General features: G+C 42.3%; 1 protein-coding gene across 1 annotated transcript in view; it reads right to left on the bottom strand.

Moving 5' to 3' along the window:
* The window catches only part of Cadps (calcium dependent secretion activator), a 497333-nt gene that overhangs the window by 66418 nt on the left and 412944 nt on the right, over window positions 1-17971 (bottom strand). Inside the window, 2 exon segments of the mRNA XM_008827502.2 lie at window positions 8438-8521; window positions 9412-9486. Of these exon segments, the coding sequence (XP_008825724.1) occupies window positions 8438-8521; window positions 9412-9486 (159 nt within the window).

The raw sequence follows: 17971 nt of genomic DNA, 5'->3' as shown, positions 1-17971 counted from the left end.
ATAATTCATCTGTAAACCTAAAAATGTACAGCCAATTTTGAAAGAGATGTACCCTAGCTCAGAAAAATGTTATTGAATAGGTTAATGCTGTTGTAATGAAATGCTTCTTCTAATTAAAACAAAACAAAACATCATCATCATCATCATCATCATCAACACCAACAACCAATCTTTCCTTGCAATGTTTGCTAATGTCTATATTGCAAAAACTCCCACTATGGTCAACTTCAGGTCACCAATATAACATTGTAAAAGTGGAGGTAGGGAGAGGCGCAAAATTGGCTCTTACCAGCCATGGGAGCCAAGCAGATACCAGTCACTGGAAACACTAGGTTAGAAAATCTCAACAGTTCCTTCTAATAATTTTCCCTAGATAGTAACTTCCAGAATGTATATGTGAGATTATATATATATATCATATATATGTATATGTAATTTATGTGTGTGCATATATACATGTCAAGTATATAAATTATTTAAAAAATATTTCTGAACTAGAGTGATTGCTCAGTAGTGGAATATGTACTGCTCTTGTAGAGGACCAGAGTTTGATTCCCAACATCTATTTTGGGTGCCTTATAACTGCCTATAACTCCAAATCCAGGGAATCCAATGCCTCTGGCCTCTGTGGGCATCTGCACTGGACATGTGCTTATAGGTACACCCCTCCCCCCACAGACACACAGACATAAAATAAATTAAAAAAAAGATTTATCTCTACAAATCCTGGTTCAGTAATTTATATACAGGAATCATTCAAAACATGGAGCCTGAATGAACAACTGATTCCAGTATTCAGTATTTAATGATAGTAAGTCACTTACAATATCTAACAAGTGTTGAGTGCTTACCCCATTTCACATAGGAAACATTTTCTCCTTTAACCCTAACTTCAACATGATGTGATGTCTTATTCCCATTGTTTGGATCACTAGGTCAGAGGTTAACTACTCTGTTCAAGGTTGACCTGTGTATTTATCTATTTATCTCTCTATATCTCTCACCTATCATCTATCTATCTATCTATCTATCTATCTATCTATCTATCTATCTATCTCTCATCTATCTATCTATATCTATCTATCTATCTATCACCTATCTATCTATCTATCATCTTCTATCTATCTATCTATCTATCTATCTATCTATCTATCTATCTATCTATCTATCTACCTATTTATCTACCTACCTACTTACCTATCTATTGTTTTTATGTGGTACCATCATCAAATACAAGGCCTCACACATGCTAAGCAAGCATTCTACCACTGAGCTACGTCCTTAGCCCTAAACCAATATTTTGATCAATAAAGAGGTGTTCTAGAGACTATATATGAATGAAAGATATAAAATACTAAAAATACACTAAGCAAAATAGAAAATATCTTTGAGGTCAAAATTCTGGACACAGAAATATGCTGAATGAAAATCCTCATGCTCTTGCTTCATCTTGTTTGGCAAGAAGTCTGGATTTAGAGGGGAAATGGCTGGTACCCGAGGAAATGTGAAGACAAGGCTACTTAAACTTCTGTTTTTAGCAACTGTGTGTGGCAGTTTTAGAAGCACTGTTCACAGAGCCCTGCCACACACCAGGTATCATGCAGTCTCAGGTTCACTCTATACCCAGTTGTCCTGGGAGCTCTCTGCTGCTGCCCTCAGCAGCCCCACTCTGCAGATGACTAAACTGAAGCTCAGAAGTGACCAAAATCCTGCACCATTTATTTCAGCTTGGGCTTCACCTTCACAGTCACAACTCTCTAACTTTCTGGTAATAAGTTCTGACTGCATGTAGTTGGAGGTTAAGGTAGAATCTGTAACTTAATTATAGCCCACTTGAAGCTGTGCACATATTCATTAGGCATTTCTTTCATAATAGAATTTTTTGTGACATGTTTATTCAACATCTAACAGTATGCTCAAACACTGCATCTATCTTGTGTTTTGTTTCAAAAATTCTCTTTTTTTTTTTTTTTTTTGCCTTTTTGAGACAGGGTCTCTCTGTAGTCCTGGCTGTCCTGGAACTCACTATGTAGACCAGGCTGGCCTTGAACTCACAAAGATCTGCCTGCCTCTGCCTCCTAAGTGCTGGGACTAAAGGCATGTGCCACCACACCTGCACTGGCTTCTACCAGGGCACTGGCCTCTGTGGCTTCTCTTACCTACATCACTTTCTTTGCTAGCTAAAATGTACTTTTCCTTTAGATCTCAGTGTGAGCCACTTGTGGGACTGGGGGATGGCTCAGTTGGTAATGGACGACCAGAGTTCAATCCCTGGAACTCTTATTAAAAAAGGTGGGTGTGCTGGCACTTGCTTGTAATCCCAGGGCTAAGGAGGCAGAGTCAGCCAGACTCCTGAGGCTCCCTGGCCTGGTAGCCTAGGCTACTTGAAAGTAGATGGTGCTCCTGAGAAATGAAACCTTAGGTTGTCTTCTGGCCTCCACATACACACCTACATACATGCATGCTCATCTGAACATACACATTTGCACCCATATATGCAAACATGTCACCCCTACAAGTCATTTCCTTCAGTGGTTTCCCAGATAAGGAGGTTAGGTGTTTTTGTTCTAAAATTCCACCACATGGCTTCTCTCCCCACCCCACCCCCAACAATGCTTGCAATTACTTGTTGGGAATGTATCTCTATCACACAAATGCACAGTAAGAGGTACTGTCTCATTTGCTGCCAAGTGTCCATTAATTAGCATACAGTATATGCTCAATAAATGTGTTGACTGAAGGATTAAAAAAGGCATAAAAGAAGTAGAGAATTTTGGTGTTATTGCAAAACTGGCTGAGTAGGGGGTAAGTTATTTTTAAAATAATTGTTCAGGTCAGATGTGAAAAATAGCTCTGTTTAAAAAAATCTTTAATGTGCATTTAAGATTTTATTATTTCTTTCTTTCTGTATTTAGTGTGAGTGTGGTATATGTGTGTGTGTGGTGTTTGTACATGTACATGTGCGGACATGTGCAGAGGCCACAGGTAGGCTTTGGGTGTCCTCCTCTATTATTTTTATATTATCCATTTGAGGCAGAGTCGCTCCCTGAAACTGGAGCTCACAGTTCTGGCTAGGCTGGCACCTAGCAGGCTCCAGCAACCCTCCTGTTTCTGCCCCCAACAGTGCTGAGCTTACAAGTATTGCCAAAACTACACATGGCTTATGGTAAGGGTTCTGGGATCCAAACTCTGGTCAGGTCCTCATGGTTGTGTAGCAAGCGCCCTTAACCACTGAACCATCTCTCTAGCTCCGTAAATAGCTACTTTTTAAATCTTAAGAATAAAATATCAGTTAGTGGATGGGCCCTAGAAGGATCACCAGCTCACTTTACTTGTTAGGTTCGGGGCATCTAGGTACTATTCTAGCCATGATAAAAGAGTGACTTAAGTACTCAGTGGGCCTCATCTGCAAAACGGGAATAAGAGCTGAACTTACTGCAAGGCCTGGCTGTATGCAGCATGAAGGGAGGATGCATGGAAGTCACTCACCATAGTGCTCTATCCATTAGCTCTGGTGGTCACAGCTGGTGCTACATGAAGGCAGGATGCTCTACTGCATTACAAATTAGCCAGCAGCTGATAACTTGATGCCATTACTTTCTTGAGGGCAGACAAGTCTGTATCACACAACACCAACCTATAGCATAAAAAGCCACCTCTTCTATCTTGGGTGCTTCCCAAAGCCAAAGTCAAAGCAAGTTCTTATGAACTTGAATATCAATCTCTCGCTCTACTCTAAAACTCAAACCACTTCTTGGCCACGGTGTCTTGTGGACAGAGGTGAGCTCCTCTAGTCCATTTACAACTGTGACCAAGGTGACAGACTTATCTCAAGACGTGGCACCCAGAGCTTTGCACAAAAGCTATCACGGCTGCTGCTAAGAGCTGACTCTAGCCTTTGTCACAGGTTCTAGAGGGATGAATCATTTCACTTTGTTTCACTCCTGAGTGGAAAAGCAACTATAATACTGGCAAGAAGAAGAAAAAAGGCTAAGGAGAGTCATTTGAGACCTAGAGGATTGGACACAGTAGGGTTTGGGCTCCTGGAAACCTTGCAATGGGCTTTATTTTTCCTTGCTGGGTAGCTTCCGGGTTGTGCCAACAGAGCACCTGGGATAACTGTGTTTGGGGGGCATATTGTGGCTGAAATCCAGGTGCCTCAGATGATTGGATGTCACTGGCCTATGGCTGTGGGGTGGGAGCTGGGCCCTCCTATGTTTGTTTTCAGACATAGGCTCTGCTGAGGCTTTTGAGTTTAGTGGCGGGAATGCTCAGGTGGCACTGAGGAGGAAGCTCAGCCTTTCAGAGCCTCAGTTCTCTCATTCCATCAAGGCTAAAGGGCATTGGTAGAGTCAACTTGCTCCGAGATTCCCCAGAAAAAAATATATTCAAAGTACTGAGCTCTGTGCCAGACACTCAGCGAGTGCTTAAGGAACAGGAGCTGTGCTCCGGTACTTATTTTAGACTTCTGAATTCATCATATCACAGCAAAGGTAATCAGAGCCTAGGGTGGGGAACATCATTCCAAGTCACCCAGCTCCATGGAAAGGGGCACAGTTGCAGTCTCTTCCCAGTCTATTTGGGGCTGTCATTCTCACTGTATCCTGCTTAATCTTGAGGCTCACTCATCTCCACCACCCTCAACACATCACAGTTCTTGGACCTTTCCCCTTTGACGTCTCCAAATGAGTCTCTACTCCCAAGATTACATGCTCAGTTCTTAAAGCCTCTTCATGTTACTTGCAAAATATTCTGCAGAAATGCTTCCTCCTTTTCTTTGTGGCATCTGTGGCTGCTGCTGTCTCTGGAACATTCTCCTCCCTTCCTCTTTATCCACAGCTGGCTCCTGAAACATCCTGAAACGTCCATGGTTCCTCCCCAGAGGGATATTGTGTGACTGTCCTGGCTGAAATAACATCTTCCTTACTTACCCTTGTTCCCTCGCTGGTTTCCTGGGCAAGGCGTCCCTCCACTTGATCATTCCTTCTTTTTCCTATTGCTTGAGTCCTTCACAACTGGAGACACCAAAAGGGCAGAGAGTATCTTTTGGATTACTGCTGTAACCCCAGTACCCAGCACAACATCTGACTGAGTTCTGGGACCAGCATACTTGCCAACCCCTGGACCAGAGTGAAGAAAGCATTTGAATGTTCCGGAAGAAGGACGTGGGCACCTGCAGGCCCTGCCTTTTGGCCTCCTAAAAGAACAGCGACAGGCTACCCACAAGCCAGGGACCTTTCCAAACAGGCAACGCCCACAAAAGCACATCTTGCAGGCAAGGGAAATGGGCGGATAGTTGCTAACTACATCTTCCAACTGGGCTGATCTTTGAAAAGTTCGAGAAGCGCCTGCCTCCATCAATCCCAGGCTGCTACTGCTGCTGAGGCCCCTGAGGGAGGAGAGGAGGGTGTGCTTGGGCGCCTCTCGGGCTGGCACGGAGAAGCCACATCTCATCCGCCCTCCTCCCCCAGCTCCTATCCAAGAGAGGAAGCAATGCAGATGGAGACGAGAAATAAATATTCCTGCCTGCTCTGTGCCACTGCAGACGTTTTCCAAAATGTCTGGCTTGGACCACGGATTCAAGCCCACCCAGGAAAGGAGGCTCTCAGCAGGAGAAAGAGGGGGGACAGGGTGGCATATTTGTCGATACGCGTCAGCTTTCTGGGGGGCCGAGCACATGGCTCATGTTTGGCAGCCCTGCTGAGGTGGGGACGTGGTAAGTGCACAGTAATGCTTGAAGAACGGAACCAGAAAATAGAGCGCTCCAGGCAGGGGCAGGACGGATGCCTCTGTCCAGGGTCCTAGAATATACACAGCTGGTTTCTGCGCTGGTTCCCCACCTCTCTCCTCCATGCCTGTTGTCCCAACTCTTTCACCCCTGTTCCATCCTGGGAAGTTAACACAGCTGGGATGCCGGCATCTTTCAAAGGCCCTCTGCAGTTTGGGCAGGAGCTCAGAATCCATGTGTGGAGATATTCTTGCCACCTCTAAGCTCAGCTCGCCTTCTCTAATACTGGAATCCTGGCAGGCGATGAGAACATAGGCTGCAAATGAGAAGTGGGTGCTTGTGGCCTCAGGGTGGCCAAGTATGTGGGAGGAGTGTCACTAAGAAGGGAAGTTACAGGCCCAGCAACAGGCCTGAAATGTTCTGCATGGCAGTGTCTTTGCTGGGCATGTTGTGAGGCTGCAAAATGTCTCGGGAAAGTTGAGAGGATAGGAATTGGAGCTAGGACGTCCTCACAGGACACTCCAGTCTGCATTTCTCACCCTCCCGGGGAATCCTAGGATCTTTAATTCTTCATTAAGCCACTATTGGGCCAGCTGCCAGCAGATCTCTTGGAAAGTCGGTCATTAGGGAATGGTCTTTGGTGGACCCAAAGTGGAATCAATAAAGAATAAAGGGCCTTCTGGGTCATGAGTTCAAGTCCACTACAGTGAAAACACTGTTTTAAAATAAAGTCTCAAAGCAAGCTCTGTCTTCCATGGACATGAGGGGAAGTTTCTGGACATGCTTCACTGAATTCTACCCTCCTCACCATTTCTACAATTTCACCAGGGAATGAAACCTGTCTTGCATTTCTAACTCATGTGCCTTGAATTCTGCTTTATGAATCTTCTGTACTCCAAGCCCATCTGCCTTCCAGTGCCAGACCATTGCCAGCTGAATCCCACTCTCTCCAGGAGGCCATTCAGTGGTGGGGAAGCTGGCAAGCAACTTGGTTTCGTGTCCCCTCTCTGCACATTGCTGTGTGACCTCAGACAAATTACTCCCCCTCTCTGGGTCTTGGTTTCTTTGTTTGTTAAATGAGTGGGCTGGATAGGTTTCTTTATAACTATGACACATTATAGATGGTTTTACAGAGTGAAATTGAATGAAATTCCTACTGTTATTTCTCCTTCCTATATCACCTTTGCTAATGAACTCCTGGGGTTAATTCATCCTTATACTTGGGTGGGTCAGAATTATACCTCAAAACAAGCTTGGCAGATCAATAATGGATGCTATCTAGAAATGTTTCTAGCTATCAAATGGCTTCATTCAACATTTGCCTTAATTCCCAGGAAGAGGAAAGCATGGCTTGGGGCAAGACTAAGGTAGAGTATATTTGATCAACTGATATTTATTTACTATTTTTTAGGGTACATTTGGAGGGAAGTTGTATATGTGTGCTTCATCTTGTCATAATCTTATTTATTACATGTTACTAATAGCCACTACCATTTATGGAGGCCTACTATAAGATAGACTGTGAGGCTTTCACCAATAACTTCTCCTACTAGGGTATGATGGAGATATTATCTACCTCTCACACCCTTACAGATGAGGAAACTGAGGCTCAGAGCCCTACTCAGGCTCACACAGATGTGCAGAACTGATTATTAGATTTGAACTCGGTTCTGTGGGATTCCAAAGATAAGAATGCACTACCCATTGTGATGCTCTGGGCCTTGTCTGAAAGTCAGTGCCTACCTGGAAGATTCCTCCTACACACAGAGGCTCTAAAGTTCACTGCCCTTTCTCTGGTGCTGTTAAAAATCTCAGAACCCACACACCCTTGCTGTAACTTCCCGGCACCAAGAAGGACAGGAAACTGGATCCAGAAGCAGCTCCTGGGCAGTGAACTTTTCCCTGGTCACTTGTCTACAGAAATCTGCCATCTTCTTCTGTCTTCTATTTCACCTTTGCCATTGTTCAATCTTGGCACAGAACTGGAGTCCCTCAGAGTTCTGGAAGGATGTAGTCATCAGCTCAGGAAGATGCAAACACAAATGGCTCCTGAGCCCAGGGAGGTAGAATGGGTGAACCTTCTCTCAGGAGGTGCCACAGCTGGTTGCAAATACCTCCAGCCTGTGGGGACCCCACACCTTGACTCCTGTAGACTGGGGCTGTGTACTAGGCAGGCCTGCCTGGAAACACAGCCTCCTTCCTCTATGATGTCTCCCAGACTTAAAGTGTGTGCAACTAATTGAATTAAGAAGTACATGCACAGTATAGTACAGACCACACAAAAGGTATTTGAAATTCTAGTTGACCTGAAGGGCTTCATGTATGTATGATCTCTAGAATTATTTATTGGTAGAAATGGTGGCCCACACTAAGTGATTTGCCTGACACAGCCAAGGCGGGTGAAGTCAGGTCACTCTGGATGTGTACACAGAGGCATGTATAAGTGTGCATGTAGACACACACACACACACACACACACACACACACGCCCCATATGTCCACAAATGAGATAGCCCTGATGCTGGATCACCTGCTGTTTGGGAACATCTTGCCTGTTCTGCTAGTGTTAACAGTAAGTATTAGTGGTTGAATGCAATTAACAATTATGTTCCATTATCCGCAAACAAAAATCACACATCACCTCTCAGTACAGTAAAACTACAACTGAACAAAAACATTAACTGGGAAAGAAAGGTGCTCTTTACTTACAGTAAATGACAGAAAAGAAGAAAACAAAGTCCCTTCGTCATATCTGGATAATTTTGCCAGTACGCTTTCCAAGATAGTTATGAACTAGAAAAACAGCAAAGAGAAAAGAAAATATTATTTCAAGTTATAATTGTTCATAAGAAAGAACAGCAATTCTCAACCACCTAGAGACCAAGGCAGAGCTCTCTGTTTATTTCTGCATCGCAGTATTTAGCTCCCACCTTCGGGGGAAGGAAGAGCCTGCCATTGCACAGAAATATTTGACTTATCCGGCTTTCTCTTCATTATTATGTGATTGCAAATATAGAGTGTTACAGAAGTGCAAACTGACAAAATATTATTGAGTTGCATATAGCATGCGATAATATTAAATGCACTTTTCAAAATCCCAAACTGTGCAAAGCAGTCTTTACGTTACATATTAGCACTACATTTAATCCAATCTATTTTTATTTGTATTTTATCAGTAATTTGGGGGAAACAGAAGTTTAGCACTGGCAAATCTAAATGTCTTCCCATTCAGCATTACTTAGTTAAAATTCTATAATTCATGAGGGTTGACTGAAATAGCTTTATCTGACTTTTCTGTTTTATTATGACTCTCGCTGCATGTGAAACTCGAGGGAAAGGGGTTTTCACGATGGCAGAATTCCTTATTACCGTTTTGCTTTATGTATTTTAAAATCTAACTTTGTCAGCGCTGAGAAACAAAACAAACATTTCCCGCATAACCCAGTGCAATGTTAGGGGATACATTCTTATTAAGTTAGCATATGTCGCCTCATCAATTGATCTTCACAGGACTCCCGATCATCAGAAAAGCAGCTCAGGCTGCGGCTGGGCGATGTACAATCTTGTTTCTGTAGAGATGCAGATATCCAGCTCAACTTTTTAACACGTTACATCTGAATGGAAATGCAGACACAACAAAGCCGTGTTGGCAATGCTCTACTTCGGCATAAGTTGAAGGTTACCTTTGCCACCAGGAGTGCGATCATTTCTTTAACAGTTTCTTCAATTAGTTCATCTATTTTTGAATGGTACTGATGCTAAAGACACAGAGAGACACATATTAGCATGACTAGGAGGTTGGAGGTGTAGCATCTATCCATAATTTCTAGACTACACAATTCATCGATAAGAGACTGGTCTGCAGATCCAGTTTATTTTAAGAGTCCTAGAAGCATCTGTAATATGCTGACTCCTGGCTTTTGATAGAGAGAGATCAGAAGTGCCTAAAAAAATCACTAGGCTCACTGTTCCTCTCCCAAGGCTTCAGACACTTTTGATGTGTGTAGACACACACACACACACACACAGGCACACAGGCACACAGGCACGCACACACATAGACACAGAGGGTTCCAGAGATCACACTCATGAATTCCTGTCCTTGGGCTTGTACGGCAAGTGTTTTTACCCACTGAGCCATTTCCCTGGCTTGAACTATCTCTTTATCACAAAATAAAGTCCTGTGCTTAGTCCTGACACCTATTCTGCTCCAGAGACCTACTTGTCACTTAACAATGGTCAAATGTACTGTGATGATTAGTTTCAGAATGCTCTACTACCTTAAAGTATAAACCTTGAGACTGTTTGTTGACATTGACATTGTGAACCTTGACATTGTTATTGCTGTTGTTTTAATTCTTGGGGATCAGCAAGATGGTTTGGCAAATGAAGGTGTTCACTACATAACTCTGTTGACTTGAGTTCGATTCCTAGAGCCCACAAAAAGGTTGAAGGAGAGAGCTGATGTCACAAAGTTGTCTTCTGACCTCCACACTTGTGCTGAGACGCACACACACACACACACACACACACACACACACACACACGGTTGGGTTAATGGCCTACCAGTATGCTGAGCTTCACTCTACAAAGTGGGATTCCATGATAATCAAATATATTAGGATGTGAATTGGTATCTTTGGGAAACACAGGGGGCTATAAGATGTGGTTGGACACCTCCAAAGGGAATTTGAATAAGACACTGATTTTACAAAAATTGCCCTGAAACCTTCAGGTACTTTGAGTATATGCCTCAGTGTGCCTCAGTTTTAACTGCAGGTCTTGACTCAGAGTGAAAGGAAAGTGCCTCTTTCTGAGTCACTGTGACAGGCCAAACATCTCTGTTGAGTGATGAACAGACCCAGGCTCGAGCCTCTGCTGAGATTATAGCTAAGTTCTTCAATTTTTCAAACTGGTGCTGTCGATTAAATTTAAATAGTAATGTGAAAACAAACGCCCTACACAAACAAAAATCTGCTGTAAATGCCAGGGGAAAAGGAAAAGCAATTTCAACACAAAGTATTATATGCCAGCTCCTTGACATTTATTAGAACATTTTAGTATCCATTTGAATTATTCTGTATTTCCGTAACACAAAAACAACAATATCAAACATTGTTATTTGGAAAGAAAATGCACTTAGCCACTCTTTAGAAAACTTTCAGAAGGAGGATTAATGAGGAACAAAAGGAGAAAGAAACAAACAGTGCAAATAAAAACAAGGACAAAGGACACATGAGAAGGTGAAAGCCAAATGAACCATCCCAAAGCCACGAAAACACACTGAAGTAAGCCACAGGGATGTGGTGTGATATTCTGGTACCTGGAAAGCGGGATGACTGAGAAGGAGAAAAGACGTGAGAAGTTGGTTTGGAATTAGAAGACCTGGGTAAATCCCCATGTGAAGGTCAGGAACTATGCTGCCTATAAAAAATTGAGCTCAGTTTCCTTATCTGCAAAAACCAATGGAAAATAGCACCATGCTCTGAACCAAGAAGGAGAGATGCTAGCATAAATCTCTGGCTTCTAAATGGTACTAAGCAAGCCTTGTGTCCAGCTTTGTAGCTATTTATTGAAAAATAAGCAGAAGAGGAGCATTTAAATACTTCTAACACACACACACACACACACACACGATAAATATTTCAAGCAATGGGTATGTTAAGCATCCTTATTTTGGCTATATTGTACATCTCCGTGCATCAAGATACTGCACCCAGAGTAGGCATAGTGTGTGGCGATGAAGAACAAAACAGAAATAAAAAAAAGGTTTCTGGCTGGTCTGTTTCACTGATTATTTAAAACACCCCTGCCTAAGCCCTTTTTCTGGCACCAAGGCTCTCAGACTCATAGATCTATTTTGAAGATCCAGTGAGGGTCTAGGTGAGAAACAATTTTGCCAACTGTAACTGAATTCAAATATTATGTGTTCAGGTTCATCAAGTAGCCATGAAGGGTAGAGACAATGATGGCATCACCAAGTCACCCTCCTCCATGGGGTTTAGTCCTGATGAATCAGAACCCATGTTGCCACACTGCCAGATTCAAGAAAGGATTCACTCATAAGTGGCATAAACCGGAAACTTAATGGAAAAAGAAGCTGCAGAATTCTGTGCTAGAAACACAAAGAAAGACGTCAAAGCAAAAGAATTCAGGAATATTGACAGTGTTCCAAATTCATTTTTAGGTCTTGAAATAAGACTCAGAATCACATCCCTACTTTCTGTTGTCATGTGATGCCTCATTCCACTAGGTTTTCTTTGAATTGCTACAAACGAGTCACATTTATTAATTTAAGTAAGATTATACTAAGTCAGAAGAGCTGGCTATGTGCAAGAGAGTACAAGATGAAATATCACACAAGGGTTTTAAACAAGCAAAGAACTCCCTTGAGAATAGACATGTGTTCTTAAAAACCTCGGCTGAAGTGGTAAAAACAGGTAAGAGCAACTGTTCTTCACACACCAAGGAAGGTTAGGGTCTGAGGAGTCGATGGTTTCTCTTAAGAGGAATGTGCCTGCTCTTACGGAGTGTGGAAACACGCTGAGACATTGTGGCAGGTTGAGGGACAGTGCACCTTTAGGTCTCTCTGTTGAACTTGGTTCTAATTGTTCTACATAGTGTTTGTGCCCAACAAGCACACACATGGATGCTACAGAACCACCTGGGTATTGTTCCTTAGGAGCTGTGTACCTTGCTTTTTGAGACAGGATCTCTCATTGGTCTAGAGCTCACCAAGTCCTAAGGGCCCCTTTGTCTGTTTCCCTAGAGCTGGGGTTATAGGAGATGCCGCTATACCTCACTTTTTATGTGGTACTGGTGGTTGAACTCAGGTCTTAATGCTTTTAAGGCAAGCAGATTACTGACTAAGCCATCTTCCCAGCCTAAAATAAAATAGTTTGATTATTTTGCCTCACATTTCCAGGTTAAACTTGAGTGTGGTCATCTCTACTTTTCTAACTTTCTACCTCCACAGTGGAGTTAGAATTATTTTCTGAGTGTAGAACTGTCAATCATCTAACCATAATACATGGAAATGAAGTTTAGAAATTTAGAAGTGCTATGTGGAGCTGGGCTTGGTGGCTCATGCCTATCATCTCAGCACTTGGTAGTGGGATGCTGAGACAGGAGGCTTCCCATGAGTTTGAGGCTATCCTGGGCTATGTAGTGAATTCCAGTATAGCCTTGGCTACAAAGCCAGACCCTTTCTCAAAAAAAAAAGGTAGGGAAAATTGCTACATGACATCATTACTACCTCCTTTAGGACTGCCATTAAAAATAATATGTGTCCACATGACTATGCACATCTCTAAACACACCTAAAACCTACATATGTTACTGTATGCCAGTTATGTTTTAATACCCATTCTGAATCATGTCATAGTGATAAATAGCAAAGCATTCCCCATTGCTATTTAGGTAATAAAATATAATAATCTCTTGGCTGATTTCTGTTATAAGAGACTTTTTTGACTAATTGGAGCAACAGCAGTGCATCACTCCTTGCTCTTTCTGGGGGAGATAGGTGTATTATCCTGTGCAAATGTACAGCTCCATGAAAGGGTGGGCACACACACACACACACACACACAGACCTTCCAGTCACAACCTTCCCTGCTAGATTTTGCCATGAAACCCTTTGCAAACTGATTATCCGATTCTCCATGCATTCTAACATGGGTACAAGGAAAGATCTTGCCAAGTTTGGCATTTTTCAGTTCTTTCTGGGTCCCTCTTGAGATCTCTTGACCTGCACCCCTAAATTATATCCTGGGGCCCTAAAATCTGGTGACAGCGACTGTGAGAACCAGTGACTTTGAGTGGCATGAGAAGTTTGTGAAGTTGGCTTTTGCCTCTGATGAGCTCCGTTGCTGTAAATCCACAATCGCTACGTGAACAGCATTCCACTTGACTTCCTGTGCTGCACATTTTGCCTTGTCATGGAACAGATTGTGTGTATATTATCTTTCTGTTAAGACCATCTGACCTTGGAAATGAGATGAAAACACACTAGGCCAAGTGAGAAACTATTTAATACACAATTTCCTCTCTATTGGTACTTCACAAATTTTAATGAAAAAATAAATATTTAAGATGGGAAAGTATGGTGAACAAATGTCTCAACAGCTGCCTTTAGATGAGACTTTATCCTAGTGATGAAATTCAGGAAGTGATCTTACAATTGGAGATTACATCAGCTCACTGGTGTCTAGTCTAAAACAGGTTGAGGGAGGTAGAATCCAGGTGGTGACCAGTATTAGAAATAAGCTCTATGACACAGACTTAATAGTCAACATTCACAAAGTGCACATACATAAAAACAGAAGTTCAGCAACTTCTAGGTAGTCTTATCCCAGTTTTAGGATATTTTCACCCACCTTTATTCAATCTCCTCTTAATGAGTGAGTCAGTTTTACTTTAGAGATGAGTATTGTCATTCTACAAAGTGAGGGACCATTTCATGTGACTTCTCACTAAAGTTCTGTTCCAGGTTAGAGAAAAAACACAATTATGTCCGGTGTTGCCATGTATGTTCTAACAGTAGAAGAGGCCTCACTTCCCACAAGTAGATCCCTGAGGGGCCTACTTTTACTGTCTCATTTTACTAGGAAGAAATATTGTGGTCGGTCTTTGTTACATCATGGCTTGGGAATAAACTTTATCTTTGGGACAAGAACCAAAGATTAGAACACAGTATTGAATGGGCCCTTAATATATTGAGAGAGAGAGAGAGAGAGAGAGAGAGAGAGAGAGAGAGAGAGAGAGAGAGAGAGTTTGTGTATTACTTCTGGGAAAATGTGTACAAATTTCAGTTATTATTTTCATTAAAAAGTGTGTGGGACATGATGGTGCATGCCTGTAATATATTGGTAATATACAGATATTGAATATCTGTAATATATTGATACTGGGGAGGAAGAGGAAGGTTGACCTGTATGAGTTCAAGGCCAGCCTGGTCTGCCCAGAGAGTTTTAGGCCAACCAGGCCTACCTAAGGAGGCCCTGTCTCAGAAAAAGGTATTGAGCTGTATAAATAGATATAATCTTTTCTACCTTACCAAACAGAAAATTTCCAGAAAGAAATAGATTCTGTTTAGCCTTAAAGTATTACAATTCTCTAACTTATGTTCAGAAGTTAGGGACCTAATCTCTGCTGTAAAAAGACTGTGTACTTTTGAATGGTTGTATATCACATGTTATCTCTTATCTATCACTCAACAGTGGCAAGAAGGCTAAAAGAGTGACTTATTTAAGAGCATACAGTCTGGTAGAAGATGAAGATTTGTAGGGTCTAGTGATTAAATCATTGGATAATTTGTTCTTCCAGAAAACCAGACTCCAAAGTTAAGCCAATATCATTCCAGTTTATCTAAGGGTCCAATGTGATGAACATGAGCTATTTCTCATCATATATGAGAGGGTTTATGATTTGGACTAAGGAAGTTCAGAGTTACCCTGAAATTATATAGGAATACTATTTGTAAGTATTTCTTCCCTGGGAAATGGGGTCATAGCTTTCACTAAATTCTCAATGGACTTTGGATACACCACCCCTGTTCAATTCCTGTAACTTCTCAGGGGCCCAGCAATCAGATCGGACTAACTGAGCTTGTTTAGCCACCTGTTCCGGAATATGGCTCCTGAACAAGGTTGCAAGTCAACCAACCTGGAGAGAGACTCAGGATCTCCTGAGGATGAGATCAGACTACAGTATTGACTCTATTGTACAACAGGGGCATCCTTGTGACTCTCAGATGAAATGTCTATCTCAAGAAGATCTGATAGAGTAGATTCCAAACTTAAAACAACTTTCTCTTTTTATTTTTTGCTTGAAGACACTAAGAAAGTGGAAATGACAACACACAGAGCAGAAGAGAGGCAAACCATGTATCTGTTAGTCTAACGGTCGGAATATGCAAAGAAGACAAATAACCCAGGTTAAAACTGGGCAAAGGATCTGGATAGATATTCCTTCAGGCTTGCATATAAATCTAATAGTGTGACTTATAAAAGCTAAAACCAGAAACAATTCAAATGTCCATCAACCGATTAATGTATCAACAAATATGAAACAGTCACACAACAGAATATTATTCTGTCATAAATAAGACCACAAATACATGCCACAATACGATTGAGTCCTGGAAACACTATGAGCAGTGAAAGAAGCCAGCCACACAAAAGCCATACATTAATTGATTCTATTCATGTGAAAGGCCAAGAAGAGAAATAGGGAAATCTGCAGAGTATAGGTTGATGATAATGCAGAGCTGGGGATGCAGGCAGGACATTGACTATTAATGGGTAGTTTCTGTTCAGGATCATGTACGTGACTTACAATTGACTGTGAGGCTGCATAGCTTTTTAAATGCGATACAACTGCTAACGTGCTTTAGAAGGAAGGTGAATCTTATGTGCACATGATTTCTATATCAATAGAATGAAAAGCAGTGGCAACTTCTAAGGGGAGAGCGTTTCCAGGGTGATACCATTCTGGAAAGTATAAATGCAAACGAATCTTTAATCACTTTTAGAGATCTCTTCAACTGGGATTTGAACAAGGGCTCTGTGAAGCCTGTGTTCAGAATTGTCCAGAGAGGTGTGGTCAGATGTGAAGAGGTCCTGAGGTGGAGAGGAACCTGACAGCAGAGGCTCTGGGTCCCTCTTCTTCACCCCTCATTCTGAGCAACTCTTTTATGTTTTACAAGCTGGACCTCTGGGTAAGGTGTGAAGAACTAGTTTTGAAGCTAAAAATAAACTCAATAACTAGAACACTAGTCGGGTATAGTGGAACATGCCTTTAATCCCAGGTCAAGGGAGGCAGAGGCAGGCAGATCTCTGAGTTCAAGGCCAGCCTGGTCTGCATAGCGAGTTTTAGGCTAGCCAGAGCTACAGAGTAAAACCCTGTCTCAAAAACAAACAAAACTGGGGCTGGAGATGAGATGGCTCAGCGGTTAAGAACACTGGCTGTTCTTGCAGAAGACCTGGGTTCAAATCCCAGCACCCACATGGCAGCTAAGAACTGTGCGTAACTCCAGTTCCAGGGGATCCGACAGCTTTTTCTGTCCTCCACACGGGTGCACTTACTTACATGCAGGCAATACACACATACACAGAAAATAAAAATAATAAATAAAAATTAAAAACAAACAAACAAAACTAAAACAGTGCTATCATTTTACAGATGAGGAAACTGAGGCTCAGAGAGGCTGACCGGTTTACCCAAGTTCAGTTTGCAACATAGTTCAAGATAAGCATTCGGGTGTTTGGCAACCCAGGTCTTCCCCTAAGAGCCACTCCAACTGCCCCGTCCTTCTCTCTAGCTTATTTTTAGATAACAGAGCCTCCAGATCACTGGTTTCCAAAGTGCATGCGTGCGTGCGTGCGTGCGAGCGTGCGTGCGTGCGTGCGTGTGTGTGTGTGTGTGTGTGAGAGAGAGAGAGAGAGAGAGAGAGAGAGAGGTGTATGTGTGTATAGGTACATATGCATTCACATTTGTGGCTGTGGGCAGGTGCACTGGATAGAAATGAGTGCATGTGTGCATAAGTGTGGACACCAGAAGACAACTTTAGTGTCATTCCTTGGGCATAGTCCACTAGAAGCTTTAATTCTTACACTAGACAGTAGAAACTCTTGGAACAGTACACTGTGATGTGGGCCTCTGAAGCATTCATGATGTGCAGTGGATTTGGAACTCTGTTCTAGGTCCTCCACAAGTAGCAGTAGAGCTGGGGAGGAGAACCAGAGGCCCTTGTCCAATGCCTAGCATGTGCTCCCTGGGGAGGCTCAAAAGAAATCAGCCAGAGCAGAAGCTAGCCGGGGTGGCTGAGGAAGCTCACTTGTGGGGGAAACAAGGTTGGAGGAGATCTTGCCAGAAGAGAACACCACCAACCCACATTTAAAATGGAAGGTGCCGAAGGAGAAAATAAATAACGAATAAGGAACAGATATAATTTAGTAAAAATTCTGAGCATGTAAGGCTGGTATCGAAAGATCTGATTTAGGAGCAATTTATGCCAATTGGCAACAGCATAGAGTTGCCAGAAATGTTACTGAATTAATTCTAAATTGGTATATGAATATCTAGCTGGCTTAAGGCCATCAGAGAAAAATGATCATGATCGTCTTTAATCAAGCCCAAGTTGCTGTTTCCTTCTTCTTTACATTTTAAATACAGCTTTAGAATTGGAAACTTAGCAAAGGACTAAACTTTTGGTCAGGGAGATTCAGAATCAATTCATTC

This window comes from Nannospalax galili, unplaced genomic scaffold (genome assembly GCF_000622305.1).
Source record: "Nannospalax galili isolate Female #2095 unplaced genomic scaffold, S.galili_v1.0 scaffold91, whole genome shotgun sequence".
Classification (NCBI taxonomy): Eukaryota; Metazoa; Chordata; class Mammalia; order Rodentia; family Spalacidae; genus Nannospalax; species Nannospalax galili.
The sequence above is the reverse complement of the archived record's forward strand: the minus strand, read 5'-3'. Positions and strand labels throughout refer to the sequence as shown.